The 23,755-nt window shown below is 36.9% G+C and overlaps 1 protein-coding gene across 2 annotated transcripts; it reads right to left on the reverse strand.

The window, feature by feature from the left end:
* Positions 1 to 451: 451 nt before the first annotated feature.
* Positions 452 to 23,489, reverse strand: Timmdc1 (translocase of inner mitochondrial membrane domain containing 1). Of its 2 annotated transcripts, XR_013092507.2 has the most exons (8): positions 23,076 to 23,489; positions 21,910 to 22,075; positions 19,240 to 19,328; positions 18,246 to 18,313; positions 5,483 to 5,561; positions 2,939 to 3,049; positions 1,408 to 1,665; positions 452 to 625 (listed from the first exon to the last, which is right to left on the reverse strand). XR_013092507.2 is itself a non-coding variant. In XM_076868503.2 (7 exons), exons 1-7 carry the CDS (start codon positions 23,267 to 23,269, stop codon positions 1,515 to 1,517), a joined length of 858 nt encoding a protein of 285 aa, XP_076724618.1. In that variant the 5' UTR covers positions 23,270 to 23,489; the 3' UTR covers positions 710 to 1,514. The 2 variants fall into 2 exon arrangements, 1 of the variants encoding a protein (XP_076724618.1); XM_076868503.2 differs by lacking the exon at positions 452 to 625 and having other exon boundaries at positions 710 to 1,665.
* Between the last annotated feature and the right edge of the window lie 266 nt (positions 23,490 to 23,755).

The following is a 23,755-nucleotide window of genomic DNA, read 5'->3' on the forward strand; positions in this document are numbered from 1 at the left end:
TTGACTTCATAATGGCTGCCAATCTTACTGGAGTGAGATGGTATCTTAGGGTGGTTTTGATTTGCATTTCTCTGACTGCTAGAGATGGTGAGCATTTTTTCATGTACTTGTTGACTGATTGTATGTTCTCCTCTGAGAAGTATCTAACAACAGTATTCTTAAAGTAGAAGCAGAGAGGCCCAACACTAAAATACTAGCAGCTTTCCCCCCTTTATATAGTAGTCTCCCCTAGTCTGAGGGAGATACATTTCAAAACCCCCAATGGATGCTTGAAACTGTAGACAATTCAGAGCTTTATATAGGTGTAGCTACTAGTGATGAATGAATGGGTAGAACACAGACATGCTGGAAAAAGGAATGATTCCTGTCCTGGGAGGCAAGGCATGAGAGTTTATCACTCTACTCAGGAAGGCACACAACTCAAAACTTATTGCTTATTTATTTCTGGAATTTTTCATTTAATATTTTCAGACCATAGTCTGAAAGTGGAACTTCCAAGTGGGGACTGCTGAACACCTAGTCCAGTTTTGTTTCCTTCTCATTTACTAACTGCTGAAATCTGCAAGACAGTTTTCTGAGGCAGCAGCTCCAAGTGTAGGTATGGTGTCTCTCTTCTACACAGCTCCTGCAACAATACGCACACACTTTTATCAGCAAGACTGAGAGGAAACAAAGTCAGACTGTTTCTTCAATAATGTGACTTACTTCCTTTTTGTTAACTTTGTATTTTATTTCAAATGGCATAGAAGTCATCTTTGATTCTTATTAGAACAAAGCAAAACACTACTATACATTAGCCCACAATGGTTCAAGGGCCCAAGAGTTTTACAGACCACCTTCAATTACAACCTGGTTCTACTGGCTGGTTGTTTCTTTTCCTGCTGATACCTAATTTTTTTGTTTGTTTGTTTTTGTTTTTTTGGTGGGAGGTGGTAACTGGGAATAGAATCTAGGAGTGCTTTACTATTGAGCTACATTCCAGCCACCCCCCCACCCCCCGCTTTTTTTTTTTTTTAATTTTGAGACAGGATCTCAGTAAGTTGCTTAGGGCCTTGCTATGTTGCTGAGACTGGCCTCAAATTTGCAATCCTCTTGCCTTGGCCTCCCAAGTTGCTGGGATTATAGATGTGCACCAGCACACCAGGTTAAGGTACCCATCAAAGGACTACATGAGCAAATATACAGCCTATAGAATTCAACTTTAATATTTTGGGAGTTTTTTACTTATATTTGTAAAATCCAGGGTAAAGAAATATAAGCATACAAATGGGTCAATAGATCAATACAGATATAAGTATGTATTTAAATTTAAGGATAAATAAAATGAGAATTGAGCAGCCCAATTCTTGATTTAAAAAAACAGAAAGAGAGGAGCAAGTCACTGCCACCACAGGAGCCAGTGCGTACATGTGTCAGCAGGCTGGTCCAATGCCAGAGGAGACGGGCACTGGCATTCATGGCTACAGCAACATAGCTCCTTTGACTCTCCCATGAGTTTCAAGTCTGGAACACTCTCAATCCTTATCTTGTTTATCTGGTGATGAAGGGTTTCTAGGAAGGTTTAGCAGGACTTCAATTTTCTTAGCATCCTCCTCAGATTGATTTTTCCTTAGGCTGTTTTCAATTTCCTGAGGGAGGAGCTCAGTAAGTTGCAGTCTGGCTTTCCTGTAATCAAAGAGTAAAAAGGATGTAAATTATCCATTTCTTAGTTCTTACAGAGATTTAAAACAAAAATTATTTGTCTTACTTTCCCTGCTTTGGTAGGCAACTTATGAGCAAACACTATTCCTTGTGTTTCATATACAATGACTTTTCTCTCTCCTGACCTGTTCCACTCACAAGCCAATCATGCATGATTCCCACATTATCAAAACGGATGGTGTCATGGTGAAGGAAACCATATGTACTCAGGAGTACTAGACAGCAGCTCATTATGCTCATCTTACATAGAATCTGCACAGAGTCTGAGTACCCTACCCAGTAAATAGAGATTAATGTACCCCAGGAAATGACCAGGTGGGATACACAAAAATTTTCATGCTCCTTCCTCAGTGACATTCCATTCGTTAACAGCCACTATGTCTATTCAATTCCTCTGTGCCTACTGCAAGAAGGAAAAAAAAAATTTTTTTGGCACTGGAGATTGAACTCAGGGGCCAATAAGCCACATCCTTAGCCCTATTTTGTATTTATTTGGAGACACGTTCTCACTGAATTGCTTAGTGCCTCACTTTGGCTGAGGCTGGCTTTGAACTGGTGATCCTCCTGCCTCAGCTCCCAAGTTGCTTGGATTACAGGCGTGCATCGCCATGCCTGGCTAAAGTATAATTTTTGAATGTAGGAATTTAACATGTTTTGTATTCCTATAGATGTAAACAACATAGGGGCTATCACTTTTTAAACAAGCCAAGTAAAGCACCTTGATGTGTATTACCTTTAAGTAATTTAGTATGTAGTCAAGAACATAGGAAAAGAAAAATATGCAACCAAATGAAACTTTTAAGATTTTAATGTTTTTATTACAAAGTATCTAAAGAAAGATCCTCACCAAATTAAAATTAAAGTTAGTGCCTTTCAGGTTTCTTTTCTCCTTAATTAAAGAGAATAAGACCAAGAAGAGTAAACTTTTCTTACCTGGGTATAATGACATGATATGCCTGTCATCCTATCAACTTGGGAGGCTGAGGCAGGAGGACTGCAAGTTCAAAGCAAGCCTCAGCAATTTAGCAAGGCCCTAAGCAACTTAGTGAGACCCTGTCTTGAAATGAAAATAAAAATTGCTGGGGAAGTGGCTCAATAGTTAAGAGCCCCTGGGTTCAATCCCTAGTACCAACACCCCCCCCAAAAAAAAAAAAAAAACCAAAAAACTTTTTTGTGTTGGGTGGCAAGTTAGAGTACTTGGGTCAGCAGAGCATCACCCACCAAAACATCTCCTTACCATTCTTCCTGTTTCAGCTTATAGAATGCCTTTTGATCCTTCTGTTTTCTCTCCTGAACAGTCTCACCATAGTACTTCTGAAGTGCCATCATCAGGCCTCCTACAGGAGTGCTGAGGGAAAGTGGAGAGAAAGCTTAGGGAGAGTCCTCAGACCCCATGACATGTCAGCAACTCCACTAAGCAACAGCATTGACCCAGTTGTTCACTATCAGATAAAAGAACTTTGATAATTAAAGCATCTTTGTTAATGTACTTAACATCACTGGACAGTACACTTAAAAATGGTTAAGACTGAGGCTGGGGTTGTGGCTCAGTGGTAGAGCATTTGCCTAGCATGCATGAGGCACTGGGTTCGATTCCCAGCACCAAATTAAAAAAAAAACTAAATAAACAAAGGCATTGTGTCCATCTACAACTAAGAATATTTTTAGAAAATCGTTAAGATGGTAAATACTATGTAATATGATTTTATAATAAAAAAATTGCAGTTAACTTCAATACCTTGCCCCTACAAGTCAAGCTGGTATATTACCACTGCAACAAAAATAATGTCAACAGTGGATGTGGCATGTTGAATTTTTTTAATTAAAATTTTTAAAAAGAACCCAAAAATCTATAGTATTACCCCCCTCCTGAAAAGGGGGTGGGAAAAGGAAGAAGATAGGAAGAGAAAAAGGAAGAGAGAAAGGAGAATGTTTTTTATTCATATGAATGTCAACTAATAAAAACAGAAGGATTAATAGAATCATCATAACAATAGTTTGTAAACATAGTCAATTACAGCATGGATCATTAATGGATCATAAAAGCCATTAGAGGAAAAAGTTGGACAGTAGGATATTAACATAGTCTCATCCTACAGACACTTAGTATTCATGACTGGAAGGGAATACCTTTGCAATGGATAAATTTAGTAGATACTGCCTTAGCAGAATTCTAAAATAGTCTCCCCAAATTTGCTTTCTTAATTCCTTCACTGTGAACAGGATGAGATATTATGCCTATAACTGCATTAAGTTACATGGCAAAATGGATTTTACAAATATAATTAAGGTGACTATTCAGTTAAATTTGAGTTCATCTGGCAAACAGAAGCAGAAGATTCAAAGTACAAGGAGTACAAGAAGGTTTCAAGGTGCTGCTGCTGGTTTCAAACTGGAGGGGACCTGTGGAAGGAATGTGGGTGGCCTCAAGGAACAGAAAGCAGCATCTGCTTCACGGAAAGCAAGGAAACAGGGACCTTGGGCCTATCGACATGAAGAGCTGGATTCTTTCAACAGCCTGTATGAGCTTGAAAGCAGAGTCTTCTCCAGAACCCTGAGATAAGAGCACAGCCTGGCTAAAACCTTGATTTTTATCCTGTGAAACCCTAAGCAAATAAGCTCATCCAGGGCTGGGTTGTGGCTCAGTTCCAGACCGCTTGCCTAGCATGCCTGAGGTATGATTCCCAGCACCACATTAAAAAACAAACAAACAAACAAAAAACCTAAACAAAATAAAGGGTATTGTGTCCATCTACAACTAAAATAAATAAATAAATAAATAAATAAGCAAGCTCACCCAGACTTCTGTTTTGTGGGATAATAAGTGAGTATCGTTTTAAGGAGTTAGTTTGTGGTAATTTGTTACACAGCAATATAAAACCAATGTATCAAGTAATTAAAGTTAATATTACTTAAAATGGGTGACATGTCTCTTGATGTGATACAAAGAGGGTACTGCTTCACCTATGCTGTATTCCCAAAAACATAACCTAAATCTAATCATAAGGGGACAATCAAACTTATTTGAGAAATAATCTGAGCATTATAGTGATAACTGAGGAATTTTGAATATGGATCCTATCTTAGTAGTATTAGAACAATGTTTACTGTAATAATTGTATTATGATTTCATCCTAGGAGACACTGGTATATTTAGGGGTAAAGTATCATGAGGTCTCAAAAGCTTTATTCAAGAAAAAAAAAAAAAGGAAATGAAAAAACATACTTATATCCCACACATATACAGAGATACAGAAAACAAATGTGGCAAGATATTAACAATTGGTGAAACTAGGTGAAAGGAATATGGGGTTTTAATATACTAATTCATTCAACTTTTCTGCAGGTTTGAAATTGTTTAAAATTAAATGTTGGGAAAAAAATTAATCTATTAAGTTAAACCAAACCTAACCAAAAAAATTTCATAAAATGTGCTTATTAACTGTTTTATTCTTCCAGCTCCTTCTAACTACCTTCATTCAAATTATAAATAATCTCAGGTATTAGTGATATATAAATAGTTTTTGTTCAGTGAAAAGGAATTTGAATATAGACTCTATCTTAGATAGCTGTATTAAATCAATCTTAAATTATTTATCGTGATAAGTAAAAACAATTAGGGTAGAATTAGAATTGGACAAAGTCACGGCCAATACAAAACTAACAATCTTTTATAGGCTCTCATTATTAAATATGTTCTTTGAAAATAAATGTTAATTTTAATAGGCAAGGCATTAATAAAAGATGTACAAATTTAAAATACAATCATTTTAACACTTACCCCAACAAGCCTCCAATTATACCACCAGCCACCAGGCCTCGAATGCCTAAATTTATTCTGAAAAGACCTCCAGTGACAGCTATTTAAAAAGAATAAAGTTAACATTAAATAATCTTTGAATACAATAATTCCATTTTAAATTTTTCCTTCTATAATACAGTCCCCTAAGTGAGCTTCCTGAGCCTACTATTAACATACCACTACAAGAAAATAGCCCATACATAACTTTCCATCTACCTTGCAGATTCAAAAGAAGAAATCTCTTTTACAAAAATAAACGCGAGGGACTAGGGTTGTGGCTCAGTGGTGGAGTGCTCGCCTGGCATGTATGAGGCACTGGGTTCGATCCTCAGAACCACATAAATGTAAAATAAAGATATCATGTCCACCTAAAACTAAAAAAATAAATATTTAAATAATAAATAAATAAATAAACGCTACTTTAATGGATCCAATCTCTTCTCATTTTGCTCAGTGTTTTTCTATTTACATTTTAAAATCTGCATTTTATTTACTTCCATTCTTCTATTTCTTCCTTTTTCAGGGAAAGTTCACCCCAAATAAAAACCTAATCTTCAGGGGCTGGGGATGTGGCTCAAACGGTAGCACGCTCGTCTGGCGTGCGTGCGGCCCGGGTTCGATCCTCAGCACCACATACGAACAAAGATGTTGTGTCTGCCAAGAACTAAAAAATAAAAATATTAAAATTCTCTCTAAAAAAAAAAAAAAAAAAAAAAACCTAATCTTCAAGTAGCCCCAGTGACTAATGCCTTTTCCCAGCCTCACCCAGTCTGCAGCTGCACTGCAGCTCAGACAGGCGTGCAAAGCAATGGCCTACAGTGCCCCCTGGTGGCTGATGGAATGGTATGCACCTCTTCAATTTCTACTGGGATTGCATACATCTTATGTTCATTCATTTTCCTCTTTCAAGAAGCACAAGGCGACTAATACCATTACGAATGGCAATATTTGAGGCTTATAGTTTTATTTGAATATTCTATATTTATTCTTTACATTTTCTAAGTGAACAAGAACAAAAATCATCCTTACCCAGAGATAGTAATAAGCTGGTCTTATTTCCCTAGTCTCACAAACAAAATCTTTTTATAATGGGGCCACACTGTACATACTACACCTTTTATTTTCTTTGAACACATTATTAAATTTCATATCACTAAATTTTCTTCCACAATTCTATTCCATGGATGTACTACAAAGCATTGTCCATCATAGGTATTCTATTTATGGATGTTTTAAATAAAGGTGCAATAATTCCTGTACATAAATCTTTGTACATTAGAATAAACTCATAGAAATGGAATTCCTAGGACAAAAGACACAAAAATTTTAAAGGCTCTTTTTGGGGGGAGGGTACCAGAGATTGAACTTAGGGGCACTCAACCACTGAGCCAGCTCTATTTTGTATTTTATTTAGAGACAGGGACTCACTGAATTGCTTAGCACCTTGCTGTTGCTGAGACAGGCTTTGAATTCGAGATCCTCCTGCTTCAGCCTCCCAAGCCACTGGGATTACAGGTGTGCACCACCATTCCCCACAAAGGCTTTTGACTTAAATTACTAGACTGCTATTCAAAAAAGTTGCACTGTTACTTTCCCATTAAAAATATACAAATGCCCTGTTCTGTATTCTCTTATCTTTCCCACTTTAATAGACCAAAAGTGGTATCTAATTTAAGTCACATTTCCCCAAGTAGCAGAGAAAGATAGTTGTTCTACCACAGGTTTACAAGTTATCTGTGTCATGTATTTGAAAGAACAAATTCATGTTCTTTTTCCTATTTCCAACTGAGATATCTTTCTCTTTGATGTGTAAGAGATTTTACTGATTTCCTGCTTATGTTATTTTGAGATTGTTTACATACATCTGTAGTACTTGACATAGATAAGTTTAAAATTTTTATGTGGCTAAGTCTGCTAATAATTTCCTACTTATATATGTATACATACACATATGTATATACATACATACATTAACATATATTCCCACCTAGAAATCAGACATACATCTACTTCTATTTGTCTCCAAATATTTTGTGGATTTTTTTACATAACTATTTTAATGAATTTTAATTTGTTTTGTTGTAATGAATAGTTACAATTTCATTCCCTTCTAAACAGTTAATAATTGTTTCAGTCCATGATTCTTTCACCATCAGTCTGAACAATCACCTTTGCTCTAGTTTAGATGTTTGTGTGTGCTTCGTTTGTTCCTGATCTTTAAATTCTGTTTCACAGATCTGCCAATACTCCACTGTTTTTGTTGTAATTTTATTCACATTTTAATTTATGATAGTTGCAAGATCCCCTAATTATTCATGGAAATTTTTTGCTATGCTCACAGAATCTGAATTTTAAAGGGTTTAACACTGTATAAAGTTCTTTTTTTAAAAAAAAAATCTAATTTTGATTTAAATTATTTTCAATGAATACTGGGTTAACTGTATTAAATGCAACCCCATATTTATTATTATTTTATGATTTGTAATTTTCTTTATAGAAGTTGTACATTTATTAAATTTATTCCTTACATTACACTTCTGTTACTATTATAAATATTATTATATAATAAATATTATATGAATATTAAAATATAATTATTTTTCAAAGTATCACTCTAGGAATCTATATTGTTTCTTCCTTTCTAAAGCATTGCCTTTGTCCCTTCGGTTAATATATTTTTAAATTTTACTGAGGCATAATTTGCATACCACAAAATTAATCTAAATGAACAATTCAATGATTTTTTAGTAAAAATATTTAATGGATTCAGTGTGCAAAGGTCAGCACATTTTAGAACATTTCCGTCCTCACAAAAAGGTTTCTTGCATCTGCTTGCAGTTACTCCTGTTCCCAACTTCTTCTTAGGCAATCTAATTCACTTGCTAGCTGGTTGATTTTCCTGTTCTGGGCATGTCTCTTTTTCTTTTCTTTCTTTATTATTTATTTATTTATATTTATGTGGTGCTGAGGATCGAACCCAGAGCCTCATGCGTGCAAGGCAAACGCTCTACCACTGAGCTACAACCCAGCCCCCTTTCTTTTTTTTGATACTGGGGATTAAACCTGGGGGTACCCTATCCTTAGCCATATTTAATTTTTATTTTTGAGATAGGGTCTCATTAAGTTGCTCAGATTGGCCTCAAACTTGTGATCCTCCTGCCTCAACTTTCTGAATTGCTGGGATTATAAAGGTATGCCACCAGGCCCAGTTCCATTTTCTTAATAATGCCTTCTTTTGAAATATAAAATTTTGATGAAATCCAATTTACATCAACTTTTTCTTAACTAATTATGCTATCATATTTAAGTCTTTGCCTAATGTCACAAAGTTTTATTCTTGCATGTTCTTTCTAGTTTTATAGTTTTAGCTCCTACATTGAAGTCTTTGATCTCTTGAGTTAATTTTTGTGTATGGTATGAGGAAGCAAAGTTCACCCCTTGTACAAGGGACTATGCAATACTCCACCACTCCACATGCCTGCCACCACTGAATTAGTTTGACATCTCTGGAAGCCAACTGACCAGAAATATAAGATACAGATTTCTGGACTCTCCATTCTGTTTCACTTACCTATCCTTAGGCCAATATAGTGCCTTGATTACTACAGTTTTATAGTAAGTTTTGAAATTGGAAAGTATACGTCCTCCAACTTTATTTTTTTCTTTTTCAAAATTGTTTTGCTTACTCTGTGTTCTTTGACTCTCCAAATAAATAAATAAATCAGCTATTTATTTCTGCAAAAGATATTTTAAGCTTCTTGGGATTCTGACAGGGTTTTAACTTTAGATCAATCTGGGGAGAATCGCCTTCTTAATAATCTTTAATCTTCACACCTAAAATCTGGATCAGATACCAAAATGCTAAACTTGCACTAATAGGATATTAAAAGGTTTATTACACACACAACGAAACTTAAGGAGGAGACCAAGGTAGATTTCTAACTATAAAAATGATCCAAAAATGGCCTTAAAGAGCTAGAAGGGTGATTGGCTTGGGTTTTTATGGTGGTGGAAGGTAGGATTAGAGTGAAAGCTTTGCACAGACTGGAGCTTGCATGGTTTAAACCACCTGCTGGCACCAATAAAAGGTGGCCCATAGCACTTGGGCTTTTTTATGGGAGAAGGAGGAGACAGTATTGGGATTTGAACCCAGTGGCACTTTATCACTGAGCTACAATCCCAATTCTTATTTATATTGAGACGGGGTCTCACTAAATTGCCCAGGCTGACATAGCAGCACAATTCACAATAGCTAGACTGTGGAACCAACCCCGATGCCCCTCAATAGATGAATGGATAAAAAAAATGTGGCATTTATATACAATGGAGTACTACGCAGCACTAAGAAATGACAAAATCATGGAATTTGCAGGGAAATGGATGGCATTAGAGCAGATTATGCTAAGTGAAGCTAGCCAATCCCTAAAAAACAAATGCCAAATGTCTTCTTTGATATAATGAGAGCAACCAAGAACAGAGCAGGGAGGAAGAGCAGGAGGAAAAGATTAACATTAAGCAGAGTCATGAAGTGGGAGGGAAAGGGAGAGAAAAGGGAAATTGCATGGAAATGGAAGGAGACCCTCATTGTTATACAAGATTACATATAAGAGTTTGTGAGGGGAATGGGAAAAAAATAAGGAGAGAAATGATTTACAGTAGGTGGGGTAGAGAGAGAAGATGGGAGGGGAGGGGAGGGGGGATAGTAGAGAATAGGAAAGGTAGCAGAATACAACAGTTACTATTATGGTATTATGTAAAAATGTGGATGTGTAACCGATGTGATTCTGCAATCTTTGTAATGTTTTGAATAACCAATTAAAAAAAATAAATAAATAAATAAATAAATAATAATAATAAATTGCCCAGGCTGGCCTTGAACTCGTGATCCTCTTGCCTCATTCTCCAGAGATGCTGGGATTACTATGCCTGCTAGCACTTGGGCTTTCTTGTCTTTAATTTTTTTTTTTTTTTTTTTTTTTGGTCTTTTTTAAGAAGAGGAAAAGTTGAGCTGGGGCTGGGGCTCAGCAGTAGCACACTTGCCTGGCATGTGTGAGGCACTGGGTTCGATTCTCAGCACCGCATATAAATAAATTAAAAAAATAAAGATCTAGCGATAACTAAAAAAATTTAAAAAATTTTTAAAAAGAAGAGGAAAAGTTTATTTTGGCTCATGGTTTTAGAGGTTTAGTCCATGACTGGCCCAGTCCACTGCTATGGGCCCAAGGTAAGGAAGAACAACATGGTGGAAGGTTGTAGTAGAAGAACTGTGTTCACTTCATGGTGGCCAGGAAGCAGAGAGCACTTGGTCTTTCTTATTGTCTTGTTAAGATGTGGGACACAAAGAAAGGGGACTTCCAGTTTTTGATGTGGTATAAGATTAGAATTTATCACTCTATCCTAATGAGTAAAAAGCTAAATAAATTGAAAACAACTACAACTCTTTTCTTAGATCTATCACAGATGTGAGGTCACAAGGTAAACTGTTGACCTCAAAATTGAGAAGGCAGACAGATGAACATAGAGAATCACAACTTGCTGGAACTGGTATTGAGTAGGAAAACCTGAACTATAAATGACAAATTGCTGGAAGCTCAGTGTAGGGGAGTCTGAGAGAGAAAAACTCCGTTGCTCAGTCACAGAGGATCCCACACTACTATTTACCTCCAAGAGTTCTACTAAGTTTTTACAGTGAAGGTCTCAGAAAAATCCCATCACCCATATTGAACTACACCACAGCAGCTGCCCTCAAGATAAGTGATTTTACAGAGTCTAATTTATTTATCAGAGGTTTTTATATAAACCTAGGGAATATCCAACTTCAACCTGCTTTAGCCTTCCATGTGGAAGAAGGGAAATATCCAACTCTAGTCTACACTACCCATTTTGTTCCACCTAAGGAAAACATGAGACACACTTGTAAGCTATCAGAGGCACATGTTTACCACAATGGAGACCTAATCATGGGACTACAGAAGGCTTTACTCTAGCACACCTTGCCACCACATTACTAAAGTCCTACTTGCTACAGTTCCTTTTACCTAGTACAGTATGCCCAGCTATCAAGTTACATGGCATACAAAAAGGCAAAATCATCACTTGAAGAGACAGAATAAGTATCTTAACCAAACCCAGTTGTGATAGAGATGTGGGAATTATCAGACTGAGAATTTAAAATACTATAATTAATATGCTAAGGATTATAGTGGATAAAGTAGACAGCATGAAAGAACAGGTGATACAAAGAAATGGAATTTTAAGGAAGAACCAAAAAGAAATGCTGGAGATCAAAAACTGTAAAAGCAATGAATAATGCCTCTTTAGGGACTCATTGGTAGAAGGAACACAGCTGGTAAAAAGACTCTCTTGGCTTTAACATATGTCAACAGAAATTTCCAAAACAGAAAAGCAAAGGGGGGTGGGGGAAACTCCAGAGTATCCAAGAACTGTAGGACAACTTCAAAAGGTTTAACATGAGTAGATGGAATGGAAGAAGAAAGAAAGGAACTAAGGAACTCAGGAAATGTTTGAAACAAATGGAATCCCTCTACATTAATGTCAGAAAACAAACCAAATTTAGGAAGCTGAAGAAACACCAAGCAGGATAACTGGCTCCCAAATTACACATGGGCATAGCAACTTCAAACTGTAGAAAATCCCAAGATAAAGAAAGGAATACTAGGCTGGAGATATAGTTCAATGGTAGGGTAACTTGCTTAGCATGTGTAAGACCCTGAGTTCAATCCTACACATACACTTTCTTAAGAAGCCAGAGAGGAATAGGGGGACACCTTCCTTACCTGCAAAGATATCTGCATAAGACTTCTAGAAACCACACATGCAAAGTGAGAGCAGGGGGAAATATTTAGTGTTAAGAGAAAAAAAAAAAATCACCAACGATGTTCAATCCATTCATGTAATATTATTACTGATATGGTTGGATTAAGGCCTGCCATTTTGCTATTTCTTTTCTGTTTCTTCTTTAATTCCATTTTGATCTTTCTGATTTAAGCTTCACCCCCAGTCATTGTTATTTTCTGTTTTCAGACAGGGTCTTTTTTGAGTTGCCCAGGCTGGTCTCAAACTTGATGATCCTCCTGCTTCAGCTTCCTGGAGATTACAGGTGCTCAGGATGCCCATACTTCTAAAGTTACTGTCTTATTACTTTGTTCCAATGAAACACTACTCTTCTACCACTTTTGTGCTCTTGTTGTCCTATCTGTGGTGTATGTAGTTAAATTCAACAATGCAATGTTATAATTTTGTTTCATACAACCTTATGTATTTTTAAGGTTAAGGGTCAGAAGAAAAAAATTATTTTTACAGTGTTTTATAATAACCTACCCATTTACCATTTCTAGCATTTCCATCTCCTCCTGTGGACTCAGGTGACAATTTGGTGTCATTCCCTTATTACAATATAACTGCACTCCTTCCCTCTCCTTTTTGCTACTATTGTTCCAGATATCATTAAATGTTATGTACCTGATGCTTTATTTTTATTAGTTTTGTCTGTTTTTTTTTTTTTTTTGAATCTCCATGTTGCCTTTGATAGTTACTTAGATAACCACCTTTATCAATACTATTAACTAACTCTTCATGTAGATTTAAGTTAATCTCTGGTATCACTTCCATTTTTAAAGGCAGATTTGCAAGCAATGAATTGTCTTTATTTATCTGGCAATGTCTTTATTCTGCCTTTTTTTTTTGGGGGGGAAGGGGTGCTGTGGATTTAACCCAGGAGTGCTTAACCACTGAGTTATCCGCAGACCTTTTTCTTTTTTGAGACAGGAGAGTCTTGCAAAGTTGCTCAGGGTGTCACTAAATTGCTGAGATTGGCCTCAAACTTGCAATCCTGCCTCAGTCTTCAGAGTTGCTGGCATTACAAGTGAATGCCACCATTTCATTTTTTATTTTTTTACTTTTTAGTATTGGGGATTGAACTCAGGGGCACCTAACAACTGAGCCACATCCCCATCCCTTTTTCTTTTTTGAGACAGGGTCTCATTAAATTGCTTAGGGCCTCACTAAATTGCTGAGGCTGGCCTTGAGCTTGCCATCCTCCTGTCTTCAGAGTTGCTAGAATGCCTTGAGCCCAGGGAAGAATTGTTTTTCTTGCTGCTTTTAAGATTTTCCTTGTTTTTCAATAGTTTAAATATGACATATCTAGGTACAAATCTGTTTTATGTTTTCCTTAGAGTTTGTTACATTTCTTGGATATGTAGATTAATGTTTCTCACCAAATTTGGGAGTCTGTGGCTACTATTTCTTCAAATACTTTTCCTATTTCCTTTCTCTCTTTCCACACTCCATCTGCTGGAATGCTTGACGGTGTCCCATAGATCTCTGATGTTCCATTTGTCTTTGTTCACTTTTTAAATTCTGTCCTTCAGAAGAGATTATCTATCTTCAAGTTCACTGAACTTTCTTCTGCTACCTCAAATCTATTGCTGAATTTTTTCTCTTCAGTAAATTTTAAATTTCTATTATTGTACTTATTACCTCCAGAATTTCCATTTAATTACTTTTATGATTTCTTTCTTTACCTATATCTATATGTTAACTCACTGTCCTCATACTTTTAAGAGACATCATGTGAAGTCTATTGTTAGTTATGTACACAGAGAGGCCCCATCAGAGGAAATTCCCATTGCTTTTTTCCTAGTGTTTCAATGTGACTTTGTTGTGATTGTTGAAAACTGGACATTTTAAGTAATATGCCACAGCAACTCTGGAGTTAGAACATGTCCCCTTTAGGGGCATGGCTGTGGTTCTTTATTTATGTGATAACTTGTCTAGACCAGTTTTGTGGAGTCTATTTTGCTACAGAGTATAGCCACTGATGACTGCTCTCAGTTTTTATTTTTGTCTCCCATCCTAGGAATTGCACCAGCTTAGTTGTCAATGATTCATTAAAACAATAAGACTTGTATCCTATACAAGTGAATTTGTCTGTGGCTTAGGGAATACATTTACAAGTTATTCAGTTTACATATCTTTTTTTGGTTTTTACTTTTTGTGTTCACAAGGACTCGCATCTACCCAAAAAGTAACTTGTTAGAACCCTAACCTGAGTATACTTGGAACCTTATCCATGTGCACAAGCTTCCAGGGCATATGGGGTAAATATGATCTCATTATGGCCCTTTTTGGCTTTCTCTCTTGAAGACAGGATCTCACTATATTTCCCAGGCTGGTCTTGAATTCCTGAGCTCAAGTGATCCCTCTGTCTCTGCCTCCCACACAGGGACTACAGGCATATCAATGCAACGCACCAAGCTGTTTCTTTGGTTTTACTGTTCCTAAGATCCTCATTAAAATTCTGCCTCATCCGCTGGTCTATGGCTTTTCCTGAAACAGTATCTAAACCTCAGGCTAACTGTGTGATGTTTGAATTCCTTGATTGAAACTGCTTTCAGCAACTTCCCTACACACGGAAATTTCTGTGCTCTGCTCCAAATGTCAGCCCCCTCAAGTAACAAAACCCTCTCAGCCTACCCTTCCTTTGTGGGACTTCTGCACCACAGAGCTGGAGGCCCAGGGGTTGGAACAGCCTCAGGATAAATCACCACAGACTCTTATTGCTCTTACCAAGATTCAGTAGACATTCTTGAATAAAGGCTTCTCAATTTGTCAGGTGCCTTGGATCAATTTCCAGTATCTTTAAAAAGTTGGTTTTTTGGATAATGTTGTTCAGTGTTATTGGTTCTTTTTGGGAAGAGGGTTTTCCAAGATCCTCACTAAGCCATTCTGGATGTTGAATGTTTTTGTTTTTTTTAAATATCCAGACCAATGCCAAATAATTATCAAAGAGACATTCTTGATATTATTCTGACTTTATGGGAAATTACTCTAGCATTACACCATCATATATAATGTTGATTGCTGTTTGAGATAAAAATTGATATTGTGTCAGATACACCTTGCTTATTTTACAAATCATTTTCACATTCAAACAAGATATATTTATTCTAAGACAGATATGGTGGTACACACCTATAATCCTACTCATTAACAAGGCTGCCAAGAAGATTGCAAGTTCCAGGCCAGCCTCAGTATCTTAGCAAGAACCTGTCTCAAAAAATAAAAAAAGGCTGGAGATGTAGCTTAGTGATTGAGCACTCCTGGATTCAATCTTTAATACTGGAAAAAAAAAAAAGTCTATTTGGCTGTGTCAAATGATTGTGAAATGAAAAATGAAAGACAAATACTTCCTATGAAATCATTAAGTTGGTTTGGCAGAGAAGCAAAACAAGTTAACAGCTACCATATAATGTTTTAAGTATTTCAATAAAACTACAGTTAATTATGGAAACATAGGGAAAAGATACCTAAGCAGAACTAAAGGAAGAAAAATGGGGGTGAAGGAGAACTCCTTGGGGAAGAAGCTAAGGCTGACAAATGACCTGGACTTTGAAAGATAAGTAGAAGCTGGATGTGATGACACATGCCTATAATTCCAGCATCTTAGAAGGTTGAAGTAGGAGGATCACAAGTTTGAGGCCAGACTAAGCAACTTAGCAAGATCCTTAGCAACTCAGCAAGACCCTGCCTCAAAGTAAAAAAGTTTTAAAAAGGACTGAGCATATAGCTCAGTGGTAAATCGCCCCTGGATGCAATCCAAAGGAAGAAAAGAAAAGAAAGAGGGAAAGGGAGGAAGACATGAAGAAAGAAAAAAAAAGAAAGAAAAGTAGGAGCTGAACAAAGTGTTTGCAGGACTGGGAAAGGGTATTCAATAACAGTAACCAAATCATGTAAAGCAAGAATATACTGGATTTGGAAAATTCAAAATTTATAAAGCTAAGGCCCAAAAGTGGTAAATGGAAACTAGATAAAGAATTGATATTAATGTGATGGGAAACAACAGAAGAACTTCTGAAAGAAAGTCTTAAAATCCCAGTCAGATTTTGAAAAAGACAGTGCAATGGCTCGGGACAGTGGTACAACTTGAAAGGCTAGGAGGACAGCCTGGGCAACTTGGCAAGATGCTGTGACAAAACAAAATATAAAAAGGGTTAGGATAAAGCTCAGTGGTAAAATGCTCCTAGGTTCATACCCCACCAAAAATGAAAACAACAAAGGAAGACAAGAAGGAAGAAAAACAAAAAGAAAGCATGCACCCAGGGGCAAGATGATGCTAACATGGCTAAATCCCTACAGGTAAAAGGGTATGTAGTGTTCTTTGCATTATTATTTTATTTATTTTGGTTGACTGAACCCAGGGGCATTTTAACACTGAGCTAAATCCTTGGTCCTTTTTATTTCTGATTTTGAGATAAGATCTTTTGGAGCTGCTGAGGCAGGGCTCAAACTTGGCAATGCCCCTGCCTTAGTCTCGTGAGTCACTGAGATTACAGGTGTGTGCCACGATGCCCAGCTAATTTTGCAACTTTATGTAAGCTTGAAATTATTTCCAAATTAAAAAAGAAAATTTCAAAATAGATATATCTTTTAAAAAAATTTTTTAGTTGCAGATGGACACAATACCTTTATTTTATTTACTTACTTTTATGTGGTGCTGAGGCTCACAGTGCCTCACATGTGCTAGACAAACGCTCTACCTCTGAACTACAATCCCAGCTCCCAAATAAAAAAAGTTTTAAATGTGGCATATGTATGTGTGTGTGTTTTTTTATGCGAGAGAATGTACGTGAGTTAGTGGACAATTGAGTGTATAAGACACTTAGCTTCATTTATCTTTCTGAAAACATTGTGATTTTTTTTAATGTTTATTTATATATATATATATATATATATATATATATATATATATATATACATATATACACACACACACACATATATACTTACACCTATGTATGTATAATATACATATACGTATTTTGAATTGACAAATAGAAATTATATGTGTGTATGGTGTATGATATGATGTTCTGAAATATGTATACACCAATAATGGCTAAATCAAGCTAATTAACATAAACATTTCCTCCCATATTCATTTTGTTTGCTAGTAAAAACACTTAAAAAAATCTTCTCTCTTAGCAACTTTGAAGTATACAATAGATCAATGTTAACTAGTCACTATGTTGTACAACAAATATCTTAAAACTTATTCCTCCTAACTGAAATTTTGTATCCTTTGACCAACATCTTCCCAATTCTCCCAAACTCTAATCCCTGGTAATCACCATTCTATTCTCCATTTTTAATGAACACTTTAAAGAGGGCATATCTAGTAGAGGAAGAAGCTTTAAAAGAAAAATCATAACTCTTACCACAAAAATATGGTTCTTGCTACCTCATATGACCAGTCTCATCCCAAGCTACTCTTCCCTTCATTATGTTTGAACCACATTAACCTGTTTCTAAGGAACTTTATTGCTATAGAGTCCTCCCCTTGATACTTCTGCTGGTCTTTTTTGCATTCTTCAGATGTCAGCTTAAATGTTAACTTTCTCAGAAAGGCATTCTTTGACCACCTAATTCACTTTAAATCCCCTTGTCCTATGTATTTGTTGCTTCCTATTACAGGAACCTGTTTTTTCCCATCCTCATGAGACTTTAAAATTCAATGAAAAAGAAAAGGATCTTATCTGTTTATTCACTAAGCATACCAAGGGCCAAATCCAAAGCTGTCCATAAACATGTTTGTATTGAATGTTGAATGAAGTACGATATGAAGCCAACCAAAGAACTCAGTACTTCTGATATGCAAGTCCTTACATATTTTCTAAGCCATATTTGAGGTTGAAAAATGTAAGCAAGAACAAAAATGTCTTACCTCCTGCAATGACAAAATGGCTCATAGCATTTTTATTTCGGTACACAGTTAATCCAGTGTTCACTGAGCTGGGATGGAAGAAAAACATACAATTCAAAGCATATCCCATTTACCTTCTTGACTGCTGTTCTCATTAAAATGATAGGTATGACAAAAACCGAATCTTTTTTTTTTTTTGAGAAAAAAAAAAAAAGCATTCTGGTCTATTCAGTTAGAAATTAGCCATATTAAACTACTGTCACATCAAAAGAGATAAGGCCAAAAGGAAAAAGACAGAGAAATTTAAAACTTAAGCAGGTTAGAATAAATTCTATTGAAATTCAAAAGAAAAATCACTGTCTTTCTCCAGTGATATTCTTCCTCCCTCAAGTTCTTCCTGCCTCCAGAACACATGAACCTATAGTTGTTAGATTAAGAAACACTTATTGCTGTGTGTGGTGGTGCACACCTATAATCTCAGTGGCTTGGGAGGCTGAGTTCAAAGCCAGCTCAGCAAAAGCAAGGAGCTAAGCAACTCAATGAGACACTTTCTCTAAGTAAAATACAAAATAGAGCTGGGAATGTAGCTCAGTGGTAGAGTGCCCCTGAGTACAACATTAAAGGTGATTGTCTCATTTTTCAAACTACTAGCCTTGTTTTTCTCCCCATCCCTTTTTTTAAAACATAAAATTCCATTTGATTTTAATAGTCTTATAGCCATCATCATCATCAATAAATGATGAAAAATTTTTCTTGAATATTCAGAAATAAAAACATTAAAAAATTGAAACATAAAAGTTTTGAAATTTCTCTTTCTTAGGAAACTTGTATGTATTTTGATAGTAGTTGGTAGACATCTATCAGTTATACCAAAAATTACAATTGGACCAATCTCTTACATAAACAAAAGTTCTTGAGAAAAAGGCATTATGAATCACTTCAACATGTTTTTTATAATCTCAAAAGATGCACTACAAAAATATCAAGACTCTCTCTCAAAACTCAGATAACTTACTTGAATATAGTCACAAACACTGCAGTTCTCCAACTCCAGCGCCAGCCATACCGAATGAAGCCTCGTGTGGCAGCACGATGCGCACATTGCTAAAGTTTATAAAAAAGCTGTGAGATTCCAAAACACCTTGATGCTTTCCTTATTCTAAAAATTATGGGGGCAAGAGGAATGCCAGCTATAAATTAGTCAGATAGAAATTGTTATGGGCCAGGCTATATGGGCAATGACCAAACAGACTCCATTTTACCCTGAGACTCAATGTCATATAAGAAATGCTTCTCCCATGGGAATACTCTGCCTCTATCAAGAGTTGCTTAGTATAGCATGTTTGGCAACACAAAATGGCAATTCTCATACAATGTGAAATTGTTCTCTCTTTGGTTCCCATTTTTCTTGGGCAATGTACCCTGTCAGAGATTGACTGTCTAGACACCAGTAACCATTCTCTAACTCGTACTCAAGTAGGGTCATTTCGACCCACTTCCGTTCTGCTTGCTTGCTGCTATGCCAACCTAAAAGTCCCATGGGAAATACCAATGTACCCATTGCATTGTTATGCTAACTGTTGAATTCAGCTTCTGTACCCCTGCTTGCTTGCAGCTACATCAACCCGGATGTGGTTTTTGCAGTTTTTGCCTTTAAAGAATCTGAAATGCTCAGGCTTGATGCTGTTCCTTGAACAGACAGTTATGGGTCCTGTGGGGTGCAGTTACAGGCCAGCCAGCTAAATAAAGACTCTCTCTTTTTTTAATATATCTTTATTTTATTTTTATGTGGTGCTGAGGATCGAACCCAGTGCCTCAAGCACACTAGGCAAGTGCTGTACCACTGAGCCACAATCCCAGCCCCACTAAATAAAGACTCTCCAATTCAGACAAAATAGACTTGGTACATTTTCTGAGAGGTCTGTCCCATAACAGAAATAACATAAAAATCTCTAGAATTATCATTCTTTAAGTACTAAGGTTTAAACAAGTCTCTTGTGCATCCTGTTTTTATCAGGAGATGGAAAAGAAACAGAATTGCCAATGTCAATTGCAAGTAATCCATCAACTAAGTATCTAAAGCGAATCTATCTGGCAACCACCATGACAGACATAAATCAGGATTAGACATGTTCTTCATTAAAACAAAACAAAACAAAAAAATACTCCCAGTGGCACACACCAGTAATCCCAGTGGCTCGGGAAGCTGAGACAGGAGAATCTTGAGTTCAAAGCCAGACTCAGCAAGAGCGAGGTGCTAAGCAACTCACTGAGACCCTAAAGTACAAAAAAAGGGCTGGGGATGTGGTTCATTGGTCAAGTGCCCCTGAGTTCAATCCTTGGAACCAAAAAAAAAAAAAAAATCAACTAGGGGTTCATACACCCTGAGTTCAAACCCCTAGCACCACACACACACACACACACACACACACACATACACAGATGATGAGATTAGAAAATGGCCATTTGGCAACCACCACAATAATAACTAGTTCAAGCAAGAATCATAATTGAATGCCAAAATTAGATTTAAAAAATTGGATATTTACTAATCTCAAAAAGTCTAACAAGTATCTGTAAAATACTTTCTATTAGAGAGAGGAAAATACAGTAATTTTATGGTGGCTAAACTTGGCAGGTATCATCTTAACCAAGTAACTAAAGTAAAAATCACCAGTAAAAGGACAAATTGATATCATGTGCTTCTGATCAACTGTGCTGAGAATACAGTATCAATTAATAATAAGTATCAATAGAGTAACCTGCCAAAAAAGTATAGAATGAATCAAATTGAAGGGCATTCTACAAAATATATGGTCCTCAGTCTTCAAAACTGTCAAAGTCAGAAAAGGCAAAGAGAGAGAAATAATTCCAGACTAAAAGAAACTAAAAAGTGGCATAAAAGACAAATTTAACATGTAATCTATGGCTCCTAGATCAGATAAAAATTTTTATTTATTTTTTAAATAAATGAGATAAGCTGAAGAGCTAGCAAAATTTACAAAAGGTCCATATACTATAGTGGACCTTATGTAAATAGTGGTCCACCACAACAATATTAATTTCCTGAACTTGATCATTATAACTGTAGTTGGTTTTATAAGAAATGGCCTTGGCTTTTGGAAATACACACTAAATTATTTATCATGTCTATAACTTACTCTCAAACAGTCCAGAAAAAAAATAGTATTTATTATACAGAGAGAATGACAAAACAAACATGGTAAAACGTTAAATTTTACAGAATCTGGATGAAAGGTATGTAGGGAATCTTGTGCTATTTTTTGCAACTTTTCCTTAAGCCTGATGACTTCAAAATAAAAAGTTTAAAAAAGAAACTTTTCTTGGGACACAGTGATACATGCTTATGTCAGCAATTATGGAGGCTGAGGCAGGAGGATATCAAGTCCAACGCCAGCCTCAGCAATCAAGCAATACCCTGTCTACAAATAAAAAATAAAAAGGGCTGGAGAAGTTCAATCCCAGTCATAGTTGTGATCCTATATGCCTATTTTAAAGAAGTCTAATAAACAATATATACACATTACACATCAGCATTAGGACTTCTGTTGTTATTTAGATTAATTTCTTAAAAACCCTCCTAAACTACAACCTAACAGAATGACTAAGTGTAAATAGCTAAGTTTGTATGCCCCTAAATACTATTTAAATCACCAGTACTTACCACAGCATCAAACCGGTTATGATAAATTTCTGCTTGGCTCTGCTCAATGTAGCGTTGTTTAGCATGAATAAAAGCTGGTATTCCACCATATGCCCAGCCAATGACGCCTGCTGAAGCTGCTGCCCTATAGATATTCTCAAGTTCCTTTGAAATTCTCTGTTGTTCACTAAAACATCAAAAAGATAACATATTGAGACATTATCCAAAACACTATGAAGAACTATCCAAAATGCTACCAAGCCCGGTGGTGCATGCCTGTAATCCCAGCAACTCAGGGGGCTGAGGCAGGAGGATCACAAGTTGAGAGACAGCCTCAACAACTCAGCAAGGCCCCAAGATGAAGCCTAAATAATTAAACACAGTCTGTCAGTTCCCTTGCTACAACTATCTCGGCAATATTATAAAGCTTCAATTTTAATTTAACCCCTTCATAACAGCGTAGTATAGTAAATTACTTCATGATAGGGTAATCTTTTCACAAGTGATTAATAAGTTAATGAATTCAGTGTTTTGAATTATTATAAATAAATTCAATCTAAAGGGTTATCTTCTATTTTAAAATCTAGTTATGATGAGAAATGGCAGAAGGGTATAGCTAAACACTACACTGGTATAGTTCAGTGTTACAATGCTTGCCTAGCAAGAATAAGGCTCTGAGCTCATTCCAAGCACAGAACAAAAACAACAACCCAATAGTTGATACTGTTTAATTCTTCCTTGGGCAAAATAAAAAACTGACAACCTTCTCTGGCCCTCTTCAATCTCCACTTGAGGGGCGGTGAAGGAACATTATTGGTCATGAAATACCAACAAGTCTGGAATCAAATGAAATACAAAAAAGAATATTGGAGTAGATTTCTGCAGACATGGAAGTCAGTGGTTTCTAGCTTGGCCCAACTTTTCTTACCTGTAAAATTAGGGCACTGATTTCAATAGGACTACATCCCTATGTACCTAAGTATCCATCCCTAGGAGCTCTTTCAGTGAGTGAGCCTTAACATTAAAAACCTATCAATCAACTATCAAATGGCAAAATCAGGATACAACCTTCTTCCACAAATATTAGAACCTCTAATCTCACTTAAAAATAAACCACCACCCCTGGGTTCTTGGCCCCAGGCTAACTCTTTCGTGGCCCCTCCCCACAGACCCTGGGCATTTTTTACTCTCTGACAAACAGCTCCCGGAGGCGATCCCAACCGGATTCCGGGTAATAGGGTTCTTGGACTAAGGAAGGCAACTTCTGATTCTCCACCAGTGATTCCGAGTCGGCAGCCACAGCTCCGGCAGCAAAGACTCGGGGGGAAGGACGCCGTGCGCTGCAAAAGAAGCTCGCGGGAACCGGTGGCGGCTCCTCCATGCCCTCTCTTGACCTGCGGACACACACTCTTGCGCACTCAGAACACCAAGGCCGGCTGAGAGCGCCTTTGGAGAGAGTGTGGATAACTGCACGAATCAGTGAGAACTACGGCAACAGGCCCGAACTAATGCACTGCTTGATCCCCTGCCACAGGACTTAGACATTCTCCCTCTCAGCCCCAGTATTCCTTTGGAGGCCCCAGGGAACATGAAACAGGAAGTCCCGCCTCCGTCAGGACAGAGGCAAAAGACTGGGCTACTGCAGAGACTGCGCCGAAAATACTTCCTGTCGGGGCAGGACGGGCGGCCGCGGTGCTGGACCGCCCCGGAAGTGAGTTGGCAGTCAGTGACTGCGTCCTCTTTCCGGGCCGCCTAGGTTCACTTACATGGGTTTGGGGGCAGGTTCTGCGTATTTGAAGGTGGCCACGTACTGAAGTAGGTTATCGTATTTAAAATGCCAGACCCGGGCACGGTGTCGCAGGCCTAG

The sequence above is a fragment of the Callospermophilus lateralis genome, chromosome 10 (genome assembly GCF_048772815.1).
Source record: "Callospermophilus lateralis isolate mCalLat2 chromosome 10, mCalLat2.hap1, whole genome shotgun sequence".
Taxonomy (NCBI): Eukaryota; Metazoa; Chordata; class Mammalia; order Rodentia; family Sciuridae; genus Callospermophilus; species Callospermophilus lateralis.